The sequence below is a fragment of the Cnephaeus nilssonii genome (genome assembly GCF_951640355.1).
Source record: "Cnephaeus nilssonii genome assembly, chromosome: 8".
In the NCBI taxonomy this organism is placed as follows: Eukaryota; Metazoa; Chordata; class Mammalia; order Chiroptera; family Vespertilionidae; genus Cnephaeus; species Cnephaeus nilssonii.
In genome coordinates, this window is record NC_137079.1 from 95,545,196 (window position 1) to 95,565,588 (window position 20,393).

Sequence of the window (20,393 nt, forward strand, 5' to 3'; positions counted from 1 at the left end):
GTTCTGCTGTTTTCACACCCCTGGCAGGAAGTCAACCATCATTTCCTGTTCTTGCTGAGTGTCATTGTCTCCAAGGATTCACTTCCTCTCTCCAGTCCTAAGAAACTAGATTAAATGATCCAAATAGAAATGAACTTGAACAAATATAAATGGGTGTTTTGGTTTCTCATCTCTTTTGAAAAGGATCAGAGACTTTATGCTTATTTTTTGAATCCTGACTGTATCCTAGAGTTTACATTGTACACAAGAACTATTTTAACTAATGCATTTTTACCATAGATCACTCTGTGTTATTTACATGTCATCATATTTTGTAGAATGAGGATGTCATGAAAAAATTAGGGGTCTATTCTACACTGGCCCAAAATCATGTACAGAAAAAAATGCTCCCCATCATCATAGTTTGCCTTCATTATCTGGGTATTAACTTACTATTTCCGCTTAGAGTTTATGTTTTGGTGACAATAATAATAATCTTTATGGTTAGGTGAGGGGTTGAAGAAGGCTTTGTATCAATTACTACCACAAATAATCCCACAATGTACTGAGCATGTACTATAAATCATATAGTCTCCTGGGAACTTTCATAGAGATTATTTGGGGAAATGTTATTTAAATATGTTTTCTCTAAATTATTTGCCAATTTAAAAAAGATAATATTAGAAAACCAGCCTATACTTTTAAAACTTTTAAAAATTAAATAGCTTGCAGTTATGAAGTGACAAGCTACATGTTAAATTAACCACAAACATTAAATTAATTGAAAATTTAGAGAAGTTACTTCCAAGAAATTAAATTACAGTATAGTGTACAGGACAGTAATTACTTTTAGAATGAACTGTGCTAGCCGAAACCGGTTTGGCTCAGTGGATAGAGCGTCGGCCCTCGGACTGAAGGGTCCCAGGTTCGATTCCGGTCAAGGGCATGTACCTTGGTTGCAGGCACATCCCCAATAGGGGATGTGCAGGAGGCAGCTGATCGATGTTTCTCTCTCATCGATGTTTCTAGCTATCTATCCCTCTTCCTTCCTCTCTGTAAAAAATCAATAAAAATATATTAAAAAAAAAAAAAGAATGAACTGTGCTATTTATAGAGCACTAGGAACACAGAGATGCTATAATTATTTGAAACCCAGGCTTTACATTATACAGCATAATATGTATTTTCTACCTGAGATTAGGAATCTGTGAATTTGGAGGTCTGCTCAGGGGGATCAGTGCCCCTAATCCCTATGTTGTTCAAGGGTCAACTGTAAATTTTAAATTACCCCTAATATAAATGTCTACTTTGATGTTTTTATTTCATTCAGTAAAACTAGGTGATTAAAATACCTTGAAATCTTCCCCATTAAGTTCAATAAATAATTATAAAGAAGAAAAAGAAAGGAGGCTAGAGACCATTTCTTTTTCCTTCTCTTTTTATAACCTTTTATGTTGTAAAATTACTATAACATACAAGATCTTTCTCAAAATAAAATAAAAAATACACATCTCTTCCCATCTCTAGTCTCTTGAGTTCCTACTGCCTCCATACAGGCAAACACTGTTATCAGGTTTTGGGATAACCTGCCAGAAATAGTCTCCATATGTACCACTGTTCTGCAACTAATTTTTTTATTGTCCCCACTCAAAGCATCTTGGAGAGTCCCTCAGACCAACATATGGAGATGTCCCCATCGAATGGCGTCAGCTTCCTCAACTCTGCAGATGTCCTTAGCCATCACTGTGTCTCAAGGGTTGGGACATAGAGGGCAACATGTTTGGTGAATTTCACCAGTGCACATCACTGATCTAATTGTGCATTTAATAAAAGCAGTATCAAATCTTTGGGGGTTTTTCTCTCATTACTTTTGAATAGAGAGGGACACTTTCCTTAGGCATATTATTTTCTGTGGCCAGCTATTATATTATACTTGGGAACAGAAGAAAAGGTATGAGGGAGTTTTGGGTAAAATAAAACAGATTACTGAAAGAAGAAAGTAGGCTAGTCATGCTGTGTTCAGGCTTAGCCTTTTGACAAACTCTCTCCTTGACTAAACTCTACAAGCTCCTCTGAGCCATTTTCAACAAGGCCTTGTTCTTAGGCCTTGTCCTTAAGAGCCCAGTTGTCCAAAAATCCTGTCAAGTAAATTTAGCTTCAATCTATACCCACCCACCTCATACTGCTTATCCTGTGTCTGATCAAATTTCGTCAGCTTCCTCAACTCTGCAGATGTCCTTAGCCATCACTGTGTCTCAAGGGTTGGGACATAGAGGGCAACATGTTTGGTGAATTTCACCAGTGCACATCACTGATCTAATTGTGCATTTAATAAAAGCAGTATCAAATCTTTGGGGGTTTTTCTCTCATTACTTTTGAATAGAGAGGGACACTTTCCTTAGGCATATTATTTTCTGTGGCCAGCTATTATATTATACTTGGGAACAGAAGAAAAGGTATGAGGGAGTTTTGGGTAAAATAAAACAGATTACTGAAAGAAGAAAGTAGGCTAGTCATGCTGTGTTCAGGCTTAGCCTTTTGACAAACTCTCTCCTTGACTAAACTCTACAAGCTCCTCTGAGCCATTTTCAACAAGGCATTGTTCTTAGGCCTTGTCCTTAAGAGCCCAGTTGTCCAAAAATCCTGTCAAGTAAGTTTAGCTTCAATCTATACCCACCCACCTCATACTGCTTATCCTGTGTCTGATCAAATTTCCTCAACCACCATCCCTCAGGTGATGTCTGATCACTCTGGCCTGCCTGAGTAACAATCCTGTTAAGTCTGTTTAGCCAGAATCCCCTGTACTCTGATGTTTCCTCTTAGTAATGTCCCATATTGACTCTGCTCCTTGGTTATAAATCCCCACTTGTCCATGTTGTATTTGGATTGAGCCTAGTTCTATCTGAGGTCTCTTTTTCCCTATGGCAATAGCTCCTGAATAAAATTTGCTTTTATTGCTTTAACCTCTTTCTTCTCTTTGACACTTTCCCAGTTGCACTAGGGTTCTCCTCATTATTTCATGAGAAGGACTCTGTGGTGTGTGTGTGTGTGTGTGTGTGTGTGTGTGTGTGTTTGGTGAGGAAGGATAAGGAGGGTAGGAAAGAGTAAGTCAGTCATTGGCCTGGGCTTCAGAATAAGATACGTGTGTTTTATTTTTTATTTTTGGAACATGGTCTTCCATTAATATCAATTGTAGGTATGTACTTGGGCTTTAAAATAATCCTATAGTCTTTATTTCTGAATAAATAAAGACTATATTCAGGCACCTGGCATCTTAAAAACTTGAAGAAAATACCTTCCCTGAATCCCTGAGAAAATCTTTTTACTAATAAACTTTGAGGTGGGAAAATAGATACACAAATTTTTAAAAATACAATTAAAAACAACAACAACATTGCTGTAGGGTTCCTAGTTCTGAAAATCATGCAATAAGTTAACAATTCTTTGTACTTGACATCTCCCTTTACCACTCTTTCCCAAGAGCCTATCATAGCACCTGGTACTGACAAGGATTCTTGGCTTGATCAAACTTTACTAGGTTCCTGAAGCTTCTCCTAGGCCCATCTGTGCAAGCCCTTGCAAAATCCAGTTTTGGCAAGATTTTCACTAAGTCAATTTAACCAGGAGCCTCACCCTCAATATCTGATAGAGTTCCTTATCCTCCACCATCCCCAAGGTGATGCCTGAACACCATGTCAGGTCGGCTTTAGCCAGAAACCCCCTTACTCCTGACCCTCACCCTGCTCCTTGGTTCTAATTCCCTCTTGCCCATGCTGTATTTGGAGTCAAGCCCAATCTCTCTCCCTGCTGTAAATCCCATTGCACTGTCCCTATATCTACTGCAAAGGTCCTGAATAAAGTCGACCTTACCATTTTCACCAATGAATTTTTTTTAATAATACACAATAGGCTGGTGAGTAATAAGTACTTGCTGAATAAACAAATCGATGGATTTTGTTTAAGGCAGTATTTCCTAAAGTTATTTTTATTTTATTCCAGCGAGCAAAACTGTGTAAAGTTTATGAAAATGTCTCCCCCTTGGTAAGATCCTCCAGGTCTGGTGGAGTGGAGTTGGGGGTGGGGGCAAATAAGGGTGAGGGTCTGTCTAGGGAGGGGGTGGAGGTGTGAGCAGCCTTTTTGTGCGATGGTTCCAAGGCAAGAGAGGGCTGGATCCATCTGGGCTGCTTCCACCCAAGCTGGCGACAGGATAGCTCTGTCACTCTGCCCAATACTTGTAAGCCACATTTGGTGGCTTCACAGTAGCAAAATGACTCAAAGTAAACAGTCCTCAAATCCCCGTCTCCCTTTTCTCTCCGCAAAGCCAGCACTGAACAAAAACACAAGCGGATCCCACCTATTCCTACATCTCCGAGGAGCAGTTCCTCAGGCCACAGGATCCTCACAGACCATCAACTGTCCAGAAAACACATTCTGGGGCCTTGGGTCTAAAGCTCTATTTATTTGTACAGCCAATAAGCTATTAAATTTGGTTCTTTGAACTTTAAAAGTTCAAGTCTGCACAAAGAAGAAGTTACTTGTGGAGAAAATCTAGGGCATACAAATGGAAATGACAAATTAGATTTACATGGCTGGTGTTTAGAAATCAGCTTTTTAAATTTCCTTTCATGAAACAACACCAAAGACATACCCCCTGACAACTCTCAGTTTATGAAAATATGTAGTTAAATTTTTATAAGGAAAATTACAAGCTAGAGCTTGTTAATATTTGCCAAACACCACAGGGCTCGATTAGGACAATTAAACATAAAGTGAGCAACATAGCAATTAAATGGCAAAAATGAATCTTTTTTATGCTTGCAAATTGCATTGATTTTTGTGTGTGTGATTTTCTTCATATGGATGAAAATAGTTTTCCCAAAAGTAGATGTCTTTAAAAATATGAAGCCAGACATGCACCCATGTGGAGAGAAGTATGCTGCTGTTTACAAGAATTAATTTTCTCATATTAACTAAAGTCACCCCAATAATTGGTTAGAAAAGCTTACTTTGAAAATCATGCCAGAGACTTGAAGTCTGTTTCAAGTAGTTTATCCAAAAATGAGTTTCCTGATTTACTGCTGGGAGGCAATCATGTTAAAAGCACATTGTTGGCATAAATGCTCAGTAAAGAGGAGGGGCCGTGGCTGAGCAAATTTTAGAGCAAGAAGTAAAAATCTATGTAGTCACTCAGGAAAACAAAACTCATCCTCTCTCACATATACGAATGGTATTTATTCTCATGGGCCGAAAGGATGTCTGCGTAATACTCCTACCCATATTCACTACTCAAGACACTCAGCATGTACTTCTTATGGAGCAATGTAAACAACATTTTGTATTTTTTTGCCTCAGAAATTGGAAAAAGACACTATCAATTACCCTTCTCATAAACTTTCAAAAATTAAACCTCGTAGAGGAAGAAAGAACAACTAAATATGGCTCAACGGATAAAATCCTCAAAACAGACTCCAAATGGCTCAGAGATGGGTCACGGGTTTTCCCCGAGATATAAGAAAACTGCTTATTAAGCTGAATTACTAAAAAGAACCTAAATAAGAAGAAGTGATGCTTGGGGCTTTCAGGGAGGGAACTGGAAACCAAAAGAGCTAATGGGATGAGACTGCTCAGGGTGGCACAGGAGGGCACACAAAGGGTAGGCACCACCTGGTGTGAGGAGCCACAGGGATGGCACCCACTTCGCAAGACCAAACAGGAGCTGCGGAGGAACAGAAACAGGTGGGTGCTTTGAAACCAGTGGCCAGGACGGAGGCTTGAAGCAGGAAGAAGAGGACGGAGGCTGACCAGGGAGCAAACTCCAGCACCACACACGGGCGCGCAGCAGGTAAATGCGATTTGGATAGCTATCTGTTTCCGAAGTGGGTCTTCAGCCAGAACATCTGGAGGACAGTTCACGATTCTAGAGCAGCACTGTCCAATACAACAGCCATGACCTCATGTGGCGAAACATAAATTTAATTAATTGAAATGAAATGAAATAAACAATCCAGTCCTTGGTGACACAGCCACATTTCAATATATCTTAAATAGGAAGTAGAATGATAATATGTATTATTATAATATATTTAGCATTCTAGATAAAAAGCAATTCATTATTTATAAATGTAGTCATCTGACAATTAATAAAAAGTTGTCTTAATCAAAAGACTAAATTTTCCCCTTGACTTTTTCTTGTATGTATTTTTTTAATTGATTTCAGAGAGGAAGGGAGAGGGAGAGAATCATCAATGATGATGAGAGAGAATCATCGATCGGCTGCCTCCTGCTCGCCCCCTACTGGGAATCGAGCCTGCAACCCAGGCATGTGCCCTTGACCAGAATTGAACTCGGTACCCTTCAGTCTGCAGGCGGATGCTCTATTCACTGAGCCAAACCAGCTAGGGCAGAAGATAGATTTTTTTAAATAAAAAATATTAGAGCTGATAATACCTTCAACCTCTGGTTTGAATCTCCAGAAATAAAAGTGAGGTTATATCTCTGGATTCAAAGGATGAAGGTTAAGGAGCATTTCTTAGAAATCATTTACTCAACTTGGCATCTATAAAGTTTCATTTAGATTTTCACAGAGATTTGGGAAATGAAGAACTTTTGAGGGGTGGAAATATCATAGTCTATTTTCCTCCTGGGAACTATTGCATTTTTAACTACTTTGTTCACTGATCCTAGATATGCAGATCTTCTATAAAGAATATTTATATAACCAACAGAACAAAATCTATGTTTGAAAATGCATGTTACTAAAATCCACAGATTAAAATATATCAGCTGAGATGCTATAGTTAAGTAGATGTCACACAGAGTTTGAAGGTCAGCCAGTTTTTTTTTCTTTTTTTAAAAAAATATATCTTTATTGATTGTATAGAGGAAGGGTCAGGGAGGGGGAGACAGAAACATCAATGACAAAAATCACTGATCAGCTGCCTCCTGCATGCCTCCTATTGGGGATCGGGCCTACAAACCTGGGCATGTGCCCTGACCGGTGACCAACTGGTTCATAGGTCAACACTCAACCATTGAGCCACACCGGCGGGGTGAACGTCAGCCAGTTTCAATCCAAAGGAAAAGCTCAGGATATGGAAAGCCACCACTTATTTAACACAACAACCAGAGAGAGGCCCTGCACCAGGAATTACTGTGGAATGCATAAATCTTAGTGTCCTGCTGTTTGTAGATCATTGATCAAAAATCTATGAATGACAACACTCAACTTTAAATAATGGCAGTCTGTAGGGGCAAATGACTTCTCTTTTAAAAGTAACTTTAAATAAAAATAAAAATTTTGTTCCTTTTCTAACAGGAAGACTTTGATACTTTATTTAGAACAACAAAAAAATGATACATCAATTCTCCACAACTAGTAACATCTTCAAAAGGTCAGAAAATAAAGCAAATAGATATTTCTGAACCTGCTCTCAAAAAAGAAGAGCCCCAAGAATATCCATGACTTGGAAATATGCTAGCACACACACATAGTGTTTCTTAACAAATAGTGGTTAAAATGAATATATTTTAAAATGACCCTGGGAGTAACATACACTCAACCTGGGGAGATTGATAATACTTGCATTGTCAAAGAAATGTTCAAAACCCTGGTTTTGAACATTTCTTTGACAATGCAAGTATTATCAATCTCCCCAGGTTGAGTGTATGTTACTCTTGGAGCATCGTTACTTAAGAGACCATTGAGCTCTACTTCTTGACTAGCAATGGTAACATTCATTTATTTTTCCGTAATTGCAATTTATTTATTTTTCTTGTTTTGTTTTTGTTTTAAATCTTTATTGTTGAAAGTATTACATATGCCCCCCTTCCCCTCCCCTCCAATGATCTCTTCTAGCCCACCCCTCATCCCAGGCCTTCACCACCCTATTGTCTGTGTCCAATAACTTGTATATATGCATACAAGTTCTTTGGTTGATCTCTTCCCACCCAGCCACCCCCACCTTTCCTCTGAGATTCTCAGAGGATAACATTCATTTTAAGAAAAAAAAGTCTCAGTATGTGAGCATTACCACTTTCTGTTATCAATGCTTTATTTTTTTAATATATTTTATTGATTTTTTTTTTTTTTTTTTACAGAGAAGAAGGGAGAGGGATAGAGAGTTAGAAACATCAATGAGAGAGAAACATTGATCAGCTGCCTCCTGCACACCCCCCACTGGGGATGTTCCTGCAACCAAGGTACATGCTCTTGACCGGAATCGAACCTGGGACCCTTCAGTCCACAGGCCAACACTCTATCTACTGAGCCAAACCAGTCAGGGCATCAATGCTTTATTTTTAAATCTTTAGTAGACTATCAATTCTTTTTAATTAATACAAAAAATCTTAATAATTCTAGTCTTTCAATAAAATACAATAAACACTAAGTTATATAAAACAATGACATTTATTGAATTCTGGTTATTAGAACCTGCTTCTTTTATCTCAGTAAAACACACAGTCAAATGTATTGAAGAGGAAATTGTGTTCTATTTGGCTAAAGTGACACAATGAACCAAGAATTCTGCCATGGTGTCCACATCTTCACTAGTAATTAACTAAAAGAATTTAGCTAAAAATACTACATTTAAAGAACACAGATCTACAACTTTACCATGCATACCATACCTTAGACAGCTCCATGCCTGGTCCACACTGCTTGCAGAGAACACAATTTCCAAACCGATCCTTGAATTCTTGTTGTCTACAATCCCCTGTTTCACAAATCACTTTACATACCTGAAAAAAAAGTTTCACAAAGCATTATATTAAAGTAAGTTAATTGCATTTTTTGCAAGGAAGATACAATATCATCAGTATAATTACCATAATCACTGAATGTAAACATTAACTCAGAGTGAGGCCAATTTAATTTTCACTTTAGGGAAAAAAAAAACCTTTATGAATATGTAAGTGGAACAAATAAATTAATATGTCTGATTCTTTTCTGTATTCTCTGAGTGAGGTTCCCTTTTTCTTGGAATCAACTACTATCCTCCTCTGATACATTTCTGAGGACCCAAGGTAAAAAATGACTTAAAAGATGCTCTCTTTTTTAGGAGGATATATATTAGTAAAAGAACAGTCATGCAGAGACCCAAGGTCCTTTGCAATCTCAAAGATTCTGATTTTCAAAACTATATTTTTGATTATCGAGAAATATAAGCATATTCAAGGATAATGAATTGAATAAATAAATAAATGAAATAAATTAGTATAGCTACAGGAATTATCCTTTATCCTTTACACATATTCTATTACCCTTTATCCTATTATCCTTTACACATATCTGCCACCCAGTTTTGATGTAGGAATTTCAACCTTTTCAGGTGAACTGCATTTATTTAGAGATTGTCTTTCAAAAACTTCTGACAATCTTGAGATCAGTAAAACTCTTGATGATGATGAAGATGACAATGGTAGCCAAACACTCTGAATGATTCAAATTAAAAGTACTATGTAAATATGAACTTATATGCTTACTAATTACCATTTAACCATTTAAATAGGACCTAATGATATACTTTGGTTCACAGCATAGGACTTAAATAGAAAGACCATCTATTTTGGCAAAAACGTAGGTTGTAAGTAATTTTCAAAATATAGCCTTGTTTCTTATTTTATCTAAAAACAGTATATTCACTTTATATACTATCATCCTACAAAATTGTGTTACTCTGCTTTCTTAACAGTATTTTGTAAAAAACTTGTCCAAAATAATAGAATTTCAGATTGGTGACAACATTCACTTCAACCTTTTATCGTTAGCAGAAATGCCCTCAATGACATTCCTGACTATAATTTTGTTTTCCAAAATGAAAGCTAAATACCTCTAGGAAGTACTGGGAGAACAGTGACTGCTGTTATGGATAAAGCCTATCACACACAGGTGCACACTGAATTGTTTTTGATGGCTATAATAATGAGCAATTATTCAGTACAAATGACCTCCACTTCGTAGCAGAAAAATCTGTAAGGATATCTGCAAGCCTCCTTATATAAAAGGAAAGACAGAACTCCCGAGCAGGCAGAAGGGAGAGTTCATGGTGGAATTTAGGCCTATAACATGATTTGGGGCTAAATGTCTAATAATCTCTTTCTGCCTCTCTTAACTGTCCTTGACTACCAATCTTAGAGGAGTTTGGTTTTATTTGAGAGAGGTAAGAGATTCCCTCCCACTGCAAAGCAGCTGCAATGATTTTGAGAAAGACATTACCCAACCTCCTCCGTGGTTCCAATGTGTCACTACCTCAACTGAAAGGAAGGAAGCTTTCCTTATAGCTGCCTGAATTTCAGACTCTAAATGGACCCAATTTCCTCTAATTTTGCCTTCCAAGAAGACTTTGAGTACTGCCTTCAGTGTAAATAATTCTTTTCATAGTTGTAGATCATAATTATATCTTCAAACTAAATAAGTTTCAATTGTTTTGAACACCTTCATAGATCTTTTGTGTCAAGCTTTCAAACATGAAAATCCTCCATCTGTCCTTAATGTTTTTTGGAACCTAGGATATAAATAACTATAATAAAATAACAGAACTTTCAAAAATCAATTCTAAATACTTCACAAACTGTGTGAGTCATGGCTCTAAGTCAGACTCTATGGTCTTGTTAGGTGCTGTGGGAATGCCTGTAAACCCAAAGTAATAACTGTATGGGGCTGCAAGTAACAAATAAAATATAATTTTGACAATTGTTACAAATGTCCAGACTCAGGAGCAATCTTTGATTTATTAAATAAATGTAACAATTATAAAATGCAATTTGAAAGTAAATTTTAAAATATGGAATCAGACACAGAAAATAGTTTTGGTACAACGTATATGAATTCTTCCACCACTCTCTTTTTTTATTTTTTATTATTATTTTTTTTTTTTTGAGAGAGAGAGAGAGGGAGAGGAAGGAAGAGAGAGAGCAAAACATCTATCAGCTCCTGCACGTGCCCCAATGAGAGATCGAACATGCAACGTGGGCATGTGCCTGACCTGGAATCAAACCAGCTACCTTTTGGTAGATGGGACGACACCCAACCAACTTAGCCACACCAACCAGGGCTCACCACATTCTTATGAAAGTAGAGTTGACTTACCAAATAGGCTAGTAAAGCTACAATGGTGAAAAATGTTTTCTCTTGTTCTAGTAGCACTTTTAAAGCCATGGTTCTTATTAAATGTACTTATTGTTGAAGAGTTCTAAAAGATAAGAATATAACAGATAACATTCATAACAATTAGTGACTGTGCTCTATATTTACTGTATAATGTTTATTATTTGCTTATATATACTAGATAATAGTATTTATGTTTTAAAAAGGATCATCTTTAAAAAGGTACAATAGGCATATAATATGTAATATTTAAAAATGTAAGTTATTAGAGTTAACACTTTGTCTGCATACACACCATATGCAAAACTCCTACAGGTTTTGAATTCTCAGGCCTTTATTTTCTACCCAAGACTCTATAGTGTCCAATCTACTTCACCCAATAGAGAATTACATTTAAACAGTGAGTATGTAAACCTTCCATTCCATGGATTCAATCAGCACCAACAGGATAATAATAGTGATTAAAAAAACAATTAACACCTGCTAAGCACTATGTGCCAGGTACTGTTTTCAGCATGTTAACTCATTTAATCTTTCAACTACTCTAGAAGATAGATACTATTGTTATCCCCATTTTAAAGAGGGGAAACTGAGGCTCGGAGAGAGCTGAGTCACTCGCCCATGGTCACACTGCTAGTAAGAGGCAGAGCTGGATACAAACCCAGGTGGGTTGGCTACAGTGTCCCTGTGTCACTATACCTTGCAAAACAATCTGTTTGGATCTTTGACCTTAACTCCACTAAGAAGCAGACACAGCTAACGTTTGGCATTGTTTCCCAAACTAGTTCAGTGCAAATTATATACTAGCAGAAAAAAATATGCATTCATTTAAAAACATCTAAACTTAATTTATAAGTGATGAAATTGGAGGCACTAATCTAACATTTCAATAAAAGATAATCCAAGTCTCTTTATCTTCACCAGAAATGATCTAAAATGTAGAAACAAATGTAGATCCAGAGCATAGCATGGGAGTAGACTTTTTTAAAATGAAAAATTATCTGATGGCTCCATCTATCAGGTAGAGAAACAAGGGTTCAGTTTCCCTTTAGGGTTGAATCTTCCGAAAGTAACAGAGACCCTGGGCAAATAATTTGACTACTTCAAAAGAAACCATAGCAGAGAACCAGAACTGTGGGCCAAATAGCTCAAGAAAAACAATAACAAAACAAACAATAGCAAAGGAAGCAGAGTTGGGCAGGCTGATGTGTCAACTGCTGGCCACGCAGTGCACCTGGAGCGCACCTGAACACAGCCTGGACACACACAACCCAGATGGTCATTCCAGCTGCCTGGACAGATCCAATTATCAGGGCAATAAAAATATCATTTTTAAGTTTGTCAAATGAATGACTCATTTTTAGTGACCTCAAGCAGCTTTTATTGCTTTTCCAGCTTCTTGGCCGTAGCCTTCCTTCCCCCCCTTGCATATCTCAAAATCACCCAGCAATTACCCAACCATGCAATTCGTTGCTTGTGTAGACACAGGATTGGGGTCAGAAGATAAAATCACATTCCATGAAAGGTATGCTGCAGGTTATCTTTCTCGACATGATCTCAAAATTTTTTTAATATGTTAATTTTTAAAAGTAAAAAACAAACATAAAAATTATATGGAATTAAACTAATATGGGAAAGAGGGTATATATATATATCAAAGCATTTACACAAAATATGAGGAAAAAAGAGACACAGTCACTGCATACCATAATTGAGCAACTAGTTTGGACAGAATACTCTCCTGGTATCCTGTACTAATGACTGAGGAAGGCAGATAACTACAGTAGCGTATTCTTGTAAAGGCAATTGACAACAAGCTAGAAAGCATGATTTTGACTTCATAAAATACACCTATTTTATATAAAAAATATTATCGTCTAGTGCACGAATTTGTGCACCTTGAAAGGAACTGTGGGCTGCGAGTCTGTGTGGGTACAGGGGAGGGTCTCGGCCCATCCTCTGTGCCCCCGCCCGGCCCTTCCTGCCGCAGTCCTCGGTCCCCTATCTGCTGGCATCCCCGCTTCCTCTGCCACTCCCACAGGCTAACGGCGCCAGTGCCGCTTGCACCTGCTGATGGTGAGGAAAAATTGGGGCCAGAACCAGCAGCGGGTGTGAGTGGGGCCAGCGCCTTCAGTGGGTGTGAGTGGCAGCTGCTGTCCCGATCGCCCCACTGGAGCAGGGGGAGGTGGAGAAGCCCTCAGGGGTGATTGGGGCTGGCAGCCGCTGCTTGCACCTGCTGATGGCGCCAAGCGATCGGGACCGGCGCTGGGTGCTGCCAGCGGGTGCGAACAGCAACTCCAGTGTCAGCTGCAGGTGCGAGCGGGGCCGGCACCAGAAGCGGGTGTAAGTGGCAGCTCTGGCAGTGGCAGCGAGTGCAAGTGGGGCCATTGCGAGAGGCAGCTGCTGGCCCCAATCGCCCCTCAGGAGCAGGGGGAGGTAGAGAAGCCCTAAGGGGCGATTGGGGCCAGCAGCCACCGCTCACACCCACTGACAGCACCGAGCAATCAGAACTGGTACCAGGCATCAGCAGCAGGTGCGAATGGGGCCCGCACCTTCAGCAGGTGTGAGTGGCAGCTGCTGTCCCGATCTTTCCACTGGAGCAGGGGGAGGTGGAGAAGCCCTCAGGGGTGATTGGGGCTGGCAGCCGCTGCTTGCACCCACTGACGGCGCCAAGCGATCAGGACCAGTGCTGGGCGCTGGCAGCGGGTGCCAACAGCGGCTCCAGCACTGGCTCAGGTGCGAGCAGGGCCGGTGCTGGCAGTGGGTGCTAGCGGTGGCTCCAGCGCTGGCAGCAGGTGTGAGAGTGGCTGCTAGCCCCAATAGACCCTCAGGAGCAGGGGGAGATAGAGAAGCCCTGAGGGGAGATCAGGGCTGGCAGCCGCTTCTCGCACCTGCTGACAGTGCCAAGTGATCAGGGCTGGCGCCGGGTGCCAGCAGCAGGTGCGAGTGCCAGGCAGGACCACGGCGCATGGAAGTAAAGAGGCTTGCCCCAATGACAGCAACTGGCGCCCGGCCTTGGTCTGATGCCCCACTCACCTGCTCCACCATCCCACTGGGGCCTATGCCCACCATGTTCTGTGCTCTGCCACCTGCTGACAACACCCACCATGTTCTGTGCATGCCCCTTGGTGGTTGGTGCACGTTATAGCGACCGGTTGTTCGGTTGTTCAACAATTCAGTCTATTTGCATATTAGGGTTTTATATATAGAGACTAGAGGCCCAGTGCATGAAATTCGTGCACGGGGGGGGGGGTGTCCCTCAGCCCAGCCTGTACCCTCTTCAATCTGGGACCCCACAAGGGATGTCCGACTGCCCGTTTAGGCCCGATCCCAACGTCCGATTGACCGTTTAGGTTCTCACATCCCTCTCACAATCCAGGACTGCTGGTTTCCAACTGTTGCCTGCCTGCCTGCCTGATTGCCCCTAACCGCTACTGCCTGCCAGCCTGATCACCCCCTAACCACTCCCCTGCCAGCCTGATCGACGCCTAACTGCTCTTCTGCCGGCCCAATTGCCCCTAACTGCTCTCCCCTGCAGGCCTGGTTGCCCCTAACTGTCCTCCCCTGCAGGCCTGGTTGCCCCCAACTGCCCTCCCCTTCTGGCCCAGTCACCCCTAACTGCCCTCCCCTGCAGGCCTGGTCCCCCCCAACTGTCCTCCCCTGCAGGCCTGGTCACCCCCAACTGCCCTCCCCTGCAGGCCTGGTCGCCCCCAACTACCCTCCCTTGCAAGCCTGGTCCCTCCCAACTGCCCTCTCCTGCTGACCTGATTGCCCACAACTGCCCTCCCCTGCTGGCCATCTTGTGGCAGCCATCTTGTGTCCACATGGGGGCAGCCATCTTTGATGACATGGGGGCGGCCATCTTGTGTGTTGGCGCAACAGTCAATTTGCATATTACCTCTTTATTATATAGGATGGCTAGGTTTATATTGTGGCACTCTGGGTGAACTTTTCCCCCTTTTCCTACATTTCTTTATAGTGTAAATATTTCATTAATAATGAAGGAAAAGCTAAGTGACATGGTCCTCCTTGAAAAGTTTATAAAAGAGGTAACAAGATAAAAACCATATAAACACCACCAAAGAAAGAAGAAAATTAAATAAAGTACTATTATTTTTGCATCACAAAGAGATTTTTTTTTATAGGGTAGAAAAAATTAATAAAACTATACCTTATGTGCTGACTTCTATTGTTCTCCCAATACATGTGCTAAATTGAATAGTTTGAATGGAAAATATAAAAGTAGCATTGCCTTGTCTAAATTTCCTGTACAGGTAGATTTGTCTGCACAAATTATATTCTAAACTCCTTAGTTTTGCCCCTATGCCTTTTATAATCTCACCAGAAGGCCTGCCAGTCTCACCACTGGTGACTCCTCTCATTGCCCATCCAGCTCAACCCTACCACCATACTCATGCTTCTCCTGAATACCTGTAATCTTGCTCTGGTGAACAGGCCCTCCTCGATCTGGATAGCCTTTCTCTTACTGAATCCCTACCAGAACCAGCTCAACTGTTACCCTGCTGTCCATAACCAAGCACAGAGAACAAAGTTGCTCCCTATGGCCCTATAGCCTTTCTACATTCACATACAGTATTTATCATGTTGCACAACAATTATGCTTATTTGTTTCTCAGTTTACTCACCAGATTATATGCTCTTTAAAATAGGGAGTACACCTTATTACTCTTTGTATTCTCCATGTCTAGCATATAAGTGCTAGACATAAAAGTGCTCAATGAACGTTTTGAGAATTAAGTGAATGAAGAAGCACAAAACAAGGTAGACTATATTGTGGAAAACAAGTGAGATTTGTTTGCATATAACAGACTTAACTCATCTGTGGTGAATAGAATAAACATTCTAATACCGTATTTTCTGGCGTATAAGACAACTGGGCATATAGAAGATTTTCCTGGGTTAAAAAGTCGTCTTATACGACGGAAAATACGGTATATACTTTTTTTATATAATCTTATTGCATCTTCAAGGCATTACATAATACAGTAATATATTTGTAAAAATCCAAATTCACTTCTAAAAATGCAAGATTTCTTACATTGGGGGCTGGAGACTAAAATGTGCCACTGAAATATGTCACTTCTCTTTTCTGTAACTTCCCTTTCATCCTGGGTTTTTATATCAAGAGGCTGGGACACTCTAAAGTCCTGGTTTACCCAACATGGGTAAAAACAACCTGAATTTTATTAGGAACTGTCAGGGAAACGTGGCAACTAGAACATCTGGATTTTCAGTCCCATTTCTTAGCACTATCACACTGAAACTACACAGAGAATAAAATAGAACCTATTTGCTGGGGGGGGGGGGGGGGGAGGGGGCTGGTGAGGATTAACTGAGATAATACATACAAAGTGCCTAGAACAGAATGAAAGCATAATCAATGGTGGCTATTGATGTTGTTATTGTGGCTGTTGTTCTTAAGAACACCACTTATTAGCTGTGTGACCTGGACAAGTTACGGAGAGTTCATTGATAGAAACTGTTTCTTGCATGCCAGAAGTGCTAAGTAAATGTTAGCAATGATGACTGTCATTATTAATGATACTAGAGGCCTGGTACACAAATTCACAGATGGGTGGGGTCCCTAGGCCTGGCCGGAGATCAGGGCCAATTGTGGCGTCTTGCCCAGTCCCGATCAGGGCCGGGCCAATCGGGGCTGGGCCAATCGGGGCCTGCCGGCCAAGGGGAGGGACCAGCCAGGGGGATGGACTGTGGGAGGTTGGCTGTGGGAGCACACTGACCACTGGGGGTGGCTTCTGCATTGAGTGTCTTCCCCCTGGTGGTCAGTGCATGTCATAGCAACTGGTCGACTGGTCATTCCGGTCATTTGGTCGTAATAATCACTTAGGCTTTTATATATATACTAGAGGCCCAGTGCACAAAATTCATGCATGGGGGGGGGGGGGTCCCCTCAGCCCAGCCTGCACCCTCTCCAATCTGGACCCCTCGGGGGACATCCAACTGCCAGTTTAGGCCTGATCCTGACCTAACCCCCCTGCCAGCCTGGTCGCCCCATGCAGCCTGTTCGGTAGTCTGTTCAGTTGCAATGGTCACTTAGGCTTTTATATATATAGATAGAAGATTTCCATGAGGATCAAAGGATCCAATGTATGTGACAGCCTTTTGAGGTTGTAACCTGTTAGACAAATATGAGACATTTTTCAGAGGATTTTAGACTTTTAGACATACAGGCCTGCAGAAAGCATCTGACGACTAAGAAATAATCCAAAGTTTGAACTAAACATCTCTAAAGTCAAGTACTATGTTAAGGCTTCACAAAAATATAACTTTTCCCCTTACTACCTCACTCTAAAGTTGACATTTATCCCCATACAGGTACAATGGGAGAGAAAACGGTGCATCAAAGGACACGTGTCCTAGTAAGGGTGGAAACAAATCTAATTCATGTCTCCTGACTCCAAACAAAACAGGGCTCTTGCCCATTCTGCCAGGTTGACTTCCTGTTGTACCCTGTGTCGCAGCATCCAGCCCTTCCATTTGGCATAGTAGAACTATATCAACAAAACTAATCAACGAAAACAAAACAATTTAACAAAATAATACATTTCATGATTTATCCATTTATTCAATACACCCTGATTAAAGAGTTATTAAGTGCCTGAAAGGAGGCAGCGTCAGATTGGGAGGACACCTACAAAGGTGCACTTTTTTTTTTTCCCTAAAGAATAGTTTATTGATTTTTAGAGAGAGAAAGGGAGAAAAGTATTGATGTGAGAGCACAACATAGATCGGCTACCTCCTACATGCCCCACTGGGGATCAAGCCTGCAGCCTGGGCATGTGCCCTGACCAGAATGGAACAAGCAACCCTTTGATACACGAGACGATGCCCAAGCAACAAAACTTAGTGCAACTAAGGTGTAACTAACTTAGTGCAACTAAGGTACACTTTTGAGGGCACTCCTAGCTTAGCAGGGGTGGTGAAATCTAGTGGGGTGTTATGAGTGTGACCTTGAATTACTTGGAATAAAATGAACTACCTTAAGGAATGCTTTGGCATTCATAAAAAAAAAAAAGAAAGGAAAATTTAATGAAATAACAAGTGTCTAAGTACCAGTATTTAAAATTAAAATAAGGCAATAAAAAGGTATTTATTAAAATTGGTTTTAATTTCTGGGAATTCAAGGTTTGGCTGAAATAGAAAAATGCTTTTATATACTTCAATATTCTATTTATTTGGGGATACTTATCAAACATGAAATACAAATTATTGATATTATGCACAATGGGTTCACTGGAGTTGTCAATAGTTTGCCAAAATACATAGACTAGACAACATCTACTAAATATCTGGCAACCATTTTGGCAAAATGTGTGCAGAGAAACTTGCCCTAGCTAAGCAATAAGAATACTAATAATCCTTGGTTTACTGTATTCTAGGAGTATGGGCTTTCTACCTCACTATCTGCTATTCAACAATATCCATCAGGGTGGCAGTATCAGGAGAACCAGGCAAGCAGAAAGGAAGAGACTGGAGCCTGAAGCCCAGAGCTGGCAAACATTCTGATAAGCTGCTCAGAAAGTGTCTGCTTATCAAATCAAACAGCTCATCTTGCTCATTTGAATGAATGTTAACTAACACGAATGTGTCCTAATTGGCCAGCCTCTAAAGAAGATAAATCGAACAGATGCTGAAATGCACACTTTTTCTACTTCCTTGTCCCAATCATAAAAACCTGTGCTAGTGTGTCACCAGGCAAAGCAGGAGGCCTCAGAGATGGCGGTTCCCAGGAACCCACTGAGGAGGAGCAGTCCTAGGCCACATGGATTGGCTGGCAGACCACTGGATCCCAAACCACTGTGGTTATTTCAGCCTGCACTTCCCTCAGCTGTTGCTCCCTCTTGGGCTCTGTGCCTTCCTATACACCTACCTCATCCCCCAGGCCTGCCTCTCAATTTGTCCAAGTTCTCCTGGGACCTCCCCGAATGAGCACTTCTCCTTTGTTCTTCCATAGCACCCTGGACCTATGTATCTCACAGCATAATTATCTGGTTACTTCTTTCTCTTTGTAGCCCTTGTGTTGCCAGCAGCAGCATTATTTTCTGCAGTCACCACAACTTTTATTATTGTTGTTGTTTGTTAATCCTCACCCGAGGATATTTTTTCCTCATTGATTTTTTTTAGAGACAGTGGAGGGAAGGGTAGATACAGACAGAGAGAAACATTGATGTGAGAGAGACACATCGATTGGTTGCCTCCCGCACCTGCCCCAACTTGGGCCGGGGATCTAGCCTGCAATGGAGGCATGTGCCCTTGACTGGAATCAAACCCATCCACCACCCTTCAGTCTGCGGGCTGACCCTCTAACCAAATCCAGCTAGGGCAACACTTAACTTTTAAAATACGTTTTCAATATTAAAATGAATAATGTTTTTGAAAAATTAGAAAATTTGGCCACCATGAGTCCCACGACTAAGCAACATGAGCTAGAGCTGAGCATCAGGTATTCCTTACAAAGAGAAACATACTTTCTAAGGCTCAGTTTCACCATTGCCTATTGTTGCACTGGGATCCCTTCATTTTTCACCAGCCAAGACATTGGAATTTACCACCAACTATTGGGGTTTGAGGATTTAATGACAAGAAATGTGATTTTGCTCTAGAACTGTAATTCACCCCAAAAATGTGCCCTATACATGTTGAATGAATGAAAAAAAAAAGTATTTAATTAGGGCTAATATTTGACCTCAGGGTCGTTGTAATGACTAAAACAATATATGTGAAAAATATGTGCACCTATAACTCAAGATTGAAATATAAGTTACTGTGATAGAATACAACTTTGGTCAGGACCCCATTTCTTGTAAATAGTGCAAAAATAATCACAATGATCACTAAGGAGGGAGATCTGATATTCATCTTTCTAATTTTAACAAATCAGTAACCTTTCTGAGAAAGATTTTTTTTATTTTTGATCTTATAATTGACCCAAATATATGACTCAGAATAATTCCAATAACCTGGATAATTTTTCAGAATAAATTAATTTTCTTTATTTTTTCATTCTTTGAAAGCCATTGGATTTATTATCAAACATGTAGTGCATGCAATAGGTAACAGTATTTTTCTAGTGAAATTATATTAACATTATGTAATGCAATATATCCAACTCAGACATTTTTCCAATATGCAATAAGCTAAAATATATTTTTTAAGTCAACATTAAAGTAAACCGGCAGGCTTACAATTTATAAAATCATCATTGAAATAAAGCCTGTGCTATACATACAGAATTTTACATTTTAATGTGGAGTATAATAATAAA

General features: G+C 40.3%; 1 protein-coding gene across 8 annotated transcripts in view; it reads right to left on the bottom strand.

The window, feature by feature from the left end:
* Nucleotides 1-20,393, bottom strand: part of TNFRSF19 (TNF receptor superfamily member 19) — a 115,340-nt gene that overhangs the window by 76,419 nt on the left and 18,528 nt on the right. For all 8 annotated transcript variants that reach the window (XM_079779241.1, XM_079779240.1, XM_079779237.1 and 5 more), the window contains 2 exons: nucleotides 11,069-11,171; nucleotides 8,608-8,718 (listed from right to left, as the gene is read on the bottom strand). In XM_079779241.1, coding sequence (XP_079635367.1) covers nucleotides 8,608-8,718; nucleotides 11,069-11,137 — 180 coding nt within the window. In that variant the 5' untranslated portion in view covers nucleotides 11,138-11,171. The remainder of the gene's footprint in view (nucleotides 1-8,607; nucleotides 8,719-11,068; nucleotides 11,172-20,393) is intronic.